Here is a 9,130-nt window from a genome sequence, read left to right as displayed (position 1 = left end):
CAAACTAAAGCCAAACCCATTAATTAAATAAGTATAGCATTCATATGAAATGATATTAAAATAGAGAAATATAGCAGCAGACATTAAGAAACTATTCTAAAGGAAACATTAAACTACAGATGCAAAATACAACGAAAGCCAATTCATGAACCGACCCCTGTGCCCAGTTTGAGCAGTTGATAACAAACTTCTTGCATTGTATGCAGCTGATATGAAGGAATGGAATCTCCCAAAATATCGTCATTAGTCAATGCTTCATTCCTCATGGTATTCTCCTAGAATATAAAACCAAACGTAAGAAAAAGCCATATATACCTATAACTCCAAGCAAAAAGTCGAAGGTTTTTTCCCCAAAAGATTCAACAAAGCAAACTAACTTAAGCAAGCATTCAAAATAAGATAAATAAAATGATATAAATTTGGGGAAGCAAAAGATTATAGTTATCAACTTAGCACAACCATTTCACACTTGTGGGAAGTTTACTTTCCAAGCATCTATATATGGAATTCAACCTAAAGATGCACTACAAATAATAAAGTACAAGAAGGAGCATCTATTGATATACCTGCTGAGGAACATTTCCATGATTTTCTACAGCATGCACCTGCTGAGGAACATTTCCATAATTTTTTACAGCATCCTGCTGAGGCACATCTCTATAGTTGTCTACAGCTGGGACAGCAGCACCATCAAAATCTGTCTCACAAAGTCTTTTCCATTCTGGAGTCTGAGGACAAACAAGATCTTCAGGCTTCTTTTCACCATAAAACATATATAGGGCGTCAATGTAATCCTGCTTGTAAATTCCTGGGTAACGTGCCTGAGCAAATCTATTTATTGCCTGAGAGATACATACACACAAAAATATGCACAACACATCAATTATTGGAGTGAATCAGGTTTTTGAAATCAGCCTATAAACTTTCCTCAGATGTTTCTCACCTCAGTCACAGAAATGGATTCTGTGCGCACAAGAAAATGAACAATCATATAACCTGTACGGTTATGCCCATGTGTGCAATGTACTAGTATATATTTCTTTGTATTTGTTCTTCGGGAGCAAAAGTCCAGAACCTAAAAAGAATGTCTAACAGGTATAAATCATAAAACCTCAAGTGAGATATCAGGAACTGTTCATCATTTCTAGGCTACCAACAAGAGAATAATAGATTATCACACTCTGAGCAGTGATCAAAATACTGTATAAACGTAATGAGCATGAACATCACAGATAATACATATGCTACAAAATGGAAGCTACCTCATCACAAAATTTTTTTACAGATTCATCATCAGGCACAGAATCTCTTCCCTTGCATCTTATCTGCCATAAGCAAGCAAAAAGTTCAAAATTCCAAGTGCAACGAGCATTCATAAAACAATTCCATAAAAGTTAATATGCTACCTTAACATGACTAATCCCTTCTTTTGTCCAATCTGAAACTGGATAGTAACGATTAGTATTTGTCAGATCAAGCACTAAACCAAGCTGCAAAATTACAGAGTAGACCATCATGAGGCTGGATTCAACAAAAGGGACTGTAAAATAGAGAATACTCATAACATGTTATGCATGGAGCACAGTTTATTCAGAACAACATAAGATACTCTTAAATTGCTAAGCACTGCTATCTAATTCCCTCAACTGTTGATTCAGCAATTCAACAAATAATAAGTCTAGATAGCCCAAAATGATGGACCTTGTGCTTTTCCTATACTTACTTCTCTACCTAAAGCTCGTTGCTGAAGAATTGCTTGCTTGGGAGTATATTTCTGACCTAGGATGTTATCGTTGAAGGATTCACCGAGTGGGACCTTTGATGGTATTATGAATCCTAATTCTTGACCATGTGGTGGGCAGCCTAACCAACCTGCAATATAGGATCAACTTAAAAACTTCAAATTAACTAAATAAAAGAATATAACAATACAACCACGTTATTAGTGTGTTTGATTCAGTTTCTTTAGTTATTTGGCTCTAGTAGAACAAGATCAATTCTTCCCTTTATTATTGATTCCGGAAAAGTAAAAAACCTATATTTTTGTCACAATAACTTTTAAGGCTCAAACATATATCACTTTGCTTCAAAATCAATTCTAACTAAATACTGATAGAATTAATCCTACCCAGAAACACACTATAATCAAGGACACTAGAATATTATCTCAACATTTGAATCAGTATGTAAGGAATCACGTATCATGAAGTCAACAATGAAAAAGAGCTAACTTCAAAGTCGGGCATATATAACATTGAAACCACAAATAAAGATTCAAATAAAGAAAATATCTTCTTAGGCAAAGACAATGAGTATTTGAAAGCATGCAATCAGCATCTCAATATAATATTATTCAACATACACACGGTCATCTTCCATAGAATTCTGCTACATATAGGAAAAACAAATACACAACCTCTCAAAGCTAAAGGTTATTTGTAGCTTCATTTATTTGGAGGGATTGTTCAATTTGAAAAGTCAAATTCAAAACAGAAGCTTAAAGAAAAATGTAATGTAGCAATTCTTAAACTACGACCAGGTAAAGCACAATGCAACATCTCTGCAGCAAGCAATATGGTCCTCAATATTTAAATTTAAGAGAGGGTGAAAAAGAAGAACCTACCATGAGGAACCATGTTCCTATCGTAAGGTCTAGAGTTTGTATCGTAAGGCCTCTGTTCTCTCCCCCAACGTTCCATTCCCGGGGGCTTCCTTTTCCAACCTCTTCGGCCCTCTTCACTATTCTGAAGCATAAAGAACTCACTATTAGAAGAAAAACAAACGAAGCATAGAAAGTTATGATCACAAAATGACAATTCATCAACAATCCAATGGAATACATAAGATTGCCAAGAGTAAAAAGGAGGTTACATTATAACAGGTGAAATATTTATGCTTAGCAATGAAAAAGTTCCACAAAAATTTACCACTTTGAAGTCCATTGATGAAAGTAAATAGCAAAAATCAACAAGCCAGAACAATTCCATTGACACATTAAAACAATTCTACTAAAAAAGAAAACTTATGTAAGCAAAAGCTATTGTGCGGTGAAGTTTTCATGCCGAAGTGAAATTTGAATACCGTCATATATTAAATTGTGGAATGCCAGCAAAGGTCTGATGCATCTATGAAATTATAATCACAAAAACCGTGAAGAACACGCTGTGTTCGAATGCAGAGAAAGAATGACATGGTTTTTAGTATAAAACAACAATTGACTTGGTTTTATTTCCGTTGATTGATTTCTCGTACTACTTACTACTCAAGATGCTTGTTCAACCATGGAACTAGAATTGAGAAAGAGAATGAGGTCAAAAGTAAAAACGAAAAAGAAAAAACTTCAATAATGAAAAGAGAAAAAAAAAAAAAAAGCAAATTGCGGTTTTGGAGAATGAAGAAGAATATTATAATATTATGTACCGCGTGGTAGCTCATAGGAGCTGAGGATTGATGAGAAGTGAGGAAGAATCGGAATTAGGGTTTTTGGTTGGGATTGGGGAGCAGTGAATCGATGTTTGAGAAGATGGGAGTTTGTTGCAGTTTTGAAGTTCGAAGATCTGCGGCTTTGCTTATGATTTAGGATATATCGGCGTCATCCCCTCCTCGAGTAACCGACATTAACCCACTTTCCCTTTTTATTTTTATTCTTTTTATTAAATTTGCATAATATCTTCCTTTTATACGCTATCCATTTAAAATATTGAAAATTTATTTCTGCATAGCGAAAATAATTTTATACAAAATTAAATATATTACCAATTTTATTAATAGAAATGTTAAATATTAACAAATTTATCATAAATAATAAATTAATTAAACATATGCCCCTCCCAATTTCTGAATTTTCAAATTTCATATATATTTAACATTTAACTTTTTTAATTATTTTGAGTCGTTCATATACAGCGATTGTCGTTTTGGAGCCCAAAACCACACTCGCCTCCTTTCAGCTTTCGTCTTCCTTCGGTCTCTGCCACTGCCACCATCATCACCATGAAGCTCGTTAGGTTTCAACCTCTCTCTCTCCCTCTCTCTCTCTCCGCGTTTCTTTCACTTTTTACTGTTTCTCTTTGTTTTCGTGCAATCTGATGCTGGAAGCTCTCTGTGAATATTCGTGCAGGTTTCTCATGAAGTTGAACAACGAAACCGTTTCAATCGAGCTCAAGAACGGTACTATTGTCCACGGCACTATCACAGGTTCATCTTTTTTCTCCCAATGTAGTTCTTTGCCTTTTTGGATTTTGTTGCTTCTTTTTGTTAAACCCTAGCTTGGTTTCATGATTCAACATTTCTGATTTTGCATTGCTGCATTGTTAGTGTTTCATTCCATTTGCCAATTGCATATTGAAATCATGCTCATTGGTTTGGTTTCCGAACTGCTAAACCTAATGCAGTTCCTGAGTTCTAACTGGCATTACCAGAATTTTTGTGTTAGTTATTCCTTTATTGAAACTGGCAGCCATGTATGAATTAGGGTTTGTCAGTGGATATTGTCTCTTCCACTTGCATTCTGTATTCAATATCCAATTGATTCCATAGATGTCGTTCTCTCCAAGCAGGAGGCAGATTTTGTTGTTTATAATCTATTTCTTTTCAGTTTGAACTCTGAATTACACATTCTTCCTTAAGTGCTGGGTAGTTATGGTGTGATACCAGTACTAGCTCTGTCTCTTATTCATGGGCAATCTATCATCTCAGTAGGGTGGGAACTTTTTTCATTGGCCTAACATCTTTCAACTTATGATGTAACTAATATGTTTTGGAATCCCTATTTTGGTTTTCTCTAAAGTGGAGCAGAATAGAGGGTGATATTTTGTTTCCTGGAGTTGGTTGTAGTTCCTCTAGTTCTTTGTATGCTTGACAGTTTTAAGCATATCTCAAATACTATCCCTTATGTCACGTTGAAGTAGATCTTTGCATATAAACTTGCTATAGGCTAGGATTTAGTTTAAGCTACATAAGCATGAGACATCCAAGTTGCAAAATATTTAGATAATTGTATCTTTTGTAGTGTTGAATTTTGGGGTGCCTGAAACATAGGTCTGAACACTATCATGCAATGTTTATAATTAGTGAGTGAACATCGTTTGTGAGAGTTGTAAGTCTACAATTGAGCAACACATTGCTAGTTTGCTACTTTCTTATTGTTCAAAAGTTGAAAACTATCTAATTAAGCAATCATCACCTCACCTTTTATCTAGCAAATACATATTGGTCATGTCTTTCTATTTGATGTCTCTTAGCCTTTTTTCTTGGGGGATGGAGATGGAAAATACTTTGTTGTACTTGTACTGATCCTGGAAATTTGTTGCTATGCTACAGGTGTTGATATCAGTATGAATACACATTTGAAAACCGTTAAACTAACCCTGAAAGGGAAAAACCCAGTGACTCTGGATCATCTTAGTGTGAGAGGCAACAACATTCGTTATTACATCCTTCCAGACAGCTTGAATCTCGAGACTTTACTAGTTGAAGAGACTCCAAGAGTCAAGCCCAAGAAGCCAACTGCTGGTACTGTATATTCTTTTGTTGACACTGCCACATTTTTCCAAAGAGACTACTTGTGTTTACGTTGCCTGTTATTTGGGATTTCTGGTTTTCAAAGTTTTTATTTCATTTGCAGGGAAGCCGTTGGGGAGAGGAAGGGGAAGAGGACGTGGGCGTGGACGTGGTCGTGGCCGTTAAGTTTCATGTCGCAAGTTTTGTGGCATTGGTTGTATACCCTTTTGTAGGAAAATTTTTCAGGGCTATTTCAAAGACATCCAAGGAGTGTTATTATTCATTAGTCATGACTCTGTCAATGTTGCTATTTTCTTATCAGTTATTTCTAGTGTATAATTCCTTCCTGTAGGGTAATGCCTGATTCCTCTCAACTGAAACATTCCTATATATGTAGCTTTGGGATAAGGTGAAGAAGTTAAAGGAATTAATGGGGATTGCCCTTGCCTCGTAGTCGTGGTGGTTGTGTTAAGACCTTATATACTTTGGACCTCAAACCTTACATTCTTTTAACTTTTAAGGGATTACCATGTGGATTAATCTTATGCCACATCAAATGAGGATACTTTCGGCATGTTAAGAAATGGATTACTTTAAAATGGTACAATCCTTAATGGCTAGAGTGGAAGCGACTTTGGTAGGAGCTAACTATGATAATCTTCTAGTCTCAGAAGAGATATTAACGAACACTTTCTGGATAGCAAAAAGGGCAAATAGATTAGACCCAACTGAATCAATAGAGCTAAACTATGATAAATCATGGCTCGTTGAACGAATTAGGCTAGATTAGATAACTAGATCAAACCAAATTAGATTGAATCAAGTGACTAGATTAAACCGATTAGAATAATGATTGTGCAGGATTTACCTTTGACATTCAACATGATATGAAATTCATTTTATTGTTAAGCGAAAAAATGAAAGATTTCGTAAATTTGTACATTCAAGAATTTGATAGTACATATGAATAAAAACATAGTACTCAAATTTCGAGACTTATTTGTTTCTATCTTATCAATTGGATAGATTAATGGGATGTCCCGGCACCACAAATTAGTAAAGGGAGGATAAAAAAGACAAATAAGTTAACCATGGGTCAAAATGAATGAGTTAAGGGTATCAATGTTGTCGTATAGTGTAAGGAAGAATAGAGGAAAAGAACGAAGAAATGGGATGGGGAAATTGTGGCAGTGACTAATTTGAGAGTAGAGACCAACCATCTCACACACGCAACCACCATAACAATCCCCCATCCCCCACACTCTTTGATACTACAAAAACACAAGGCACGTGGCACACTCAATCAAGAACAAGAAGAAGAAGAAGATGGGAAAGGCGAAAGATGCGGTGGTGGTTGTTGGAGCCCTAGCGTTGGCGTGGGCCGCCATAGAGCTGGCCCTGAAGCCGTTCCTGAGCAAGGCCCGGTCCGACATAGACAAATCCGACCCGGCTCGAGACCCCGACGATGACGCCGTTCCTCCGGCCGAACCCAAACCCCTGGATCCCCCTGCTCCACCTGCACCTGACGCTTGAACCCAGGTGGTGTCTGCCTTATTTCTTTTCCCTCTTTCGAATCTGTTATGTATTCTGGACAATCATCCAACTCTCTTTCTTCTTCTCTTTATTGGAACATTGGACTCACTAGGATGCAATGCAATACCGCCTTATTCCTATTCCTCTTTATTGAATTCTCTTATCTCATGTTCCAATCGCAGAATAATCAAATCAACTACTCAATCTTTTTTTGTCATCTTACGAAATCAATCATTGCCTTTATCATGAAAATCGTATTACAATTTGCGCCGATTACACAATCATTACAACAAACAGCAAGCAACTACGTTCATTTGTATCTCTTTTGTTAGAGATTTGGTTTAGATACACCAATTATCACTTTACATTTTTTTTTTTTTTTTTACAGAAGATAAGAGAATCCAACTCGCGACCTCTTTAATTGAGTATGGGTTTGAGATATAACTCATTGGAATTATCACTTTACATCTTCTTACAGATTTTATTGAAGTAATTATCCAATTTTATAACTCTTAATGTATATATTATATACTTTTTATTTAGTAGTTTTTTTATATCAATCGTATAAATTTGTTACTCTAACAATTAGTGGTACCATGTCAACCAACTCTAACTTAAATGACATAATTTTTTATATTTATCTAAAGAATTATATTATGTAAATATTAAAATTAGTTATCAGTATAAAATATATGTTAAAATATAAATATATATAAAAATAAATTAATTATATATATACAAATATATTAATAGCTGATTTTAGAAGTTGATTTTAATCTACCAATAACATTTTGTTTCTTAAATATCTCGAATTTAAATCTCTACTTTAGAAAAAAAAATAGCGGTACCATGTACCGTATACACATGAATTAATCTAAAAGTACTTAGGCTGACATGAATAGGATCATCTGATCATGTATGTCATCATATCATAATATGCATGCAAACATACATACATGTGAAGAGCAACAAAATCTCTTCGTGGGGAGAGGGGAGACTCCTAACCTTGAGATCTTCCCTCACTGCTTGGCCACCTGGATTAGGAGTAATAGCAGATATCATTTTCTTAACCTAATTTAGGTAACCTAAGGGAAACTATTTTAGTTTTAAACTTTATGGTGTTAGGCTAATTTTTTTTATATTGATTAAATATATGTGTAATATATTGTTATTGAAAAATTATGTTTTTTTTATATGGTGTTTTATTCAAATTGGACGGTCCGATTTGTTTGATAAAAAAAATAAATTACAAATCGGAAGGTTCGATTTGCTTGAAGAAAAAATTAAACTCCAAATCGGAGGGTACGATTTGTATTTTTTATTTTTTTATTTGTTAAAATAAAAATTGGACGGTCCGATTTTAACATTAAAATTTTTTTTATTTTCAAAATCACAAATCGGACCGTCCAATTTGTGATTGTTTGTTTAAAAAACAAAACAATGTAAACAAATCGGTGTCTCCGATTTGTGTCATCCCATAGCCAAATAAAACACCCCTCTCCTCACACCATATTGTCATACACATTTTTCTCTCCCACACGAAAAATCAAAAGCGACGGTGTTAATGTTATTCATTTAAAAAAAAACCTTATATATATATAGGTGTTGCGGTAGGTAACCGGAGATTAATGGACTGGATGGCGTTGGTTGGCCCAATCGTCTGAGGGAGGAAGCCTTTGAGAGGGTCTGCGCCTTGGGGGCCTCCGTCCGACTTGTGAGTATGAATGAATGGGGGGTGGTACCTGCAAGGACACTCCGATGCCTAAGTCAGCAAGAGTGTTAGCCGGTCTAGAGAGTATTGGGACTTAGAGATACCTGAGGGGTGTCAGTGTATTTTATAGTGGTGAACCAATAACCACCGTTGGAGTAGTGCCACTTTTCTAGGGTGTTAACCGTCCCTTTATCTTAGGGAAGTTAAGATATGGCTCGTGGAAGTGGTTAGAGAGATTCTAGGGGCAGTTACTCATTCAAATGAGTGATTATCTGCCAGCTAACCCTCGTTTCCGACTTCTTTAGAGCAAGTCGTGACGAGTATCGACTTCGTAGTGGCTGATCTGGTGAAAGGTGAGGTCAACCCTTTGGGTTGGGCCTTTTT

General features: G+C 35.6%; 3 protein-coding genes across 7 annotated transcripts in view; 2 read left to right on the top strand and 1 right to left on the bottom strand.

Annotated features, from left to right (window-relative positions):
* The window catches only part of LOC107645161 (mRNA-capping enzyme), a 7,055-nt gene extending 3,438 nt beyond the window's left edge, over positions 1-3,617 (bottom strand). The window contains exons 1-9 of one of the 5 annotated variants that reach the window (XM_021103710.1): positions 3,421-3,617; positions 2,928-2,973; positions 2,624-2,744; positions 1,724-1,872; positions 1,407-1,490; positions 1,263-1,325; positions 944-1,075; positions 567-842; positions 156-275 (exon numbers count right to left, since the gene is read on the bottom strand). In XM_021103710.1, the coding sequence (XP_020959369.1) occupies positions 156-275; positions 567-842; positions 944-1,075; positions 1,263-1,325; positions 1,407-1,490; positions 1,724-1,872; positions 2,624-2,744; positions 2,928-2,942 (960 nt within the window). In that variant the 5' untranslated portion in view covers positions 2,943-2,973; positions 3,421-3,617. The remainder of the gene's footprint in view (positions 1-155; positions 276-566; positions 843-943; positions 1,076-1,262; positions 1,326-1,406; positions 1,491-1,723; positions 1,873-2,623; positions 2,745-2,927; positions 2,974-3,420) is intronic. The other 4 variants (XM_021103711.1, XM_016349126.2, XM_016349125.2 and 1 more) reach the window with 4 other exon arrangements.
* LOC107645162 (small nuclear ribonucleoprotein Sm D1) lies at positions 3,853-6,047 on the top strand. Its single transcript, XM_016349127.2, has 4 exons — positions 3,853-4,007; positions 4,121-4,197; positions 5,323-5,514; positions 5,627-6,047. The coding sequence occupies exons 1-4, from the start codon at positions 3,994-3,996 to the stop codon at positions 5,686-5,688; spliced, it is 345 nt and encodes a 114-aa protein (XP_016204613.1). The 5' UTR covers positions 3,853-3,993; the 3' UTR covers positions 5,689-6,047.
* Positions 6,738-7,248, top strand: LOC107645163 (outer envelope membrane protein 7). The gene has a single exon (XM_016349128.2). The coding sequence runs from the start codon at positions 6,829-6,831 to the stop codon at positions 7,033-7,035; it is 207 nt and encodes a 68-aa protein (XP_016204614.1). The 5' UTR covers positions 6,738-6,828; the 3' UTR covers positions 7,036-7,248.

Source organism: Arachis ipaensis, chromosome B06 (genome assembly GCF_000816755.2).
Source record: "Arachis ipaensis cultivar K30076 chromosome B06, Araip1.1, whole genome shotgun sequence".
NCBI lineage: Eukaryota > Viridiplantae > Streptophyta > Magnoliopsida > Fabales > Fabaceae > Arachis > Arachis ipaensis.
Note: the sequence above shows the minus strand (reverse complement) of the source record. Positions and strands in the feature narration are given on the sequence as shown.

What these genes read in the sequence shown, in the direction of transcription:
- LOC107645162 (XM_016349127.2), top strand. An exon ending in TGTCCACGGCACTATCACAG is followed by an intron (nt 4,198 to 5,322) that starts GTTCATCTTTTT and finishes GCTATGCTACAG; the next exon opens with GTGTTGATATCAGTATGAAT. An exon ending in GCCCAAGAAGCCAACTGCTG is followed by an intron (nt 5,515 to 5,626) that starts GTACTGTATATT and finishes TTTCATTTGCAG; the next exon opens with GGAAGCCGTTGGGGAGAGGA.
- LOC107645163 (XM_016349128.2), top strand. Translation starts at nt 6,829, where the DNA reads ATGGGAAAGGCGAAAGATGCGGTGGTGGTTGTTGGAGCCCTAGCGTTG.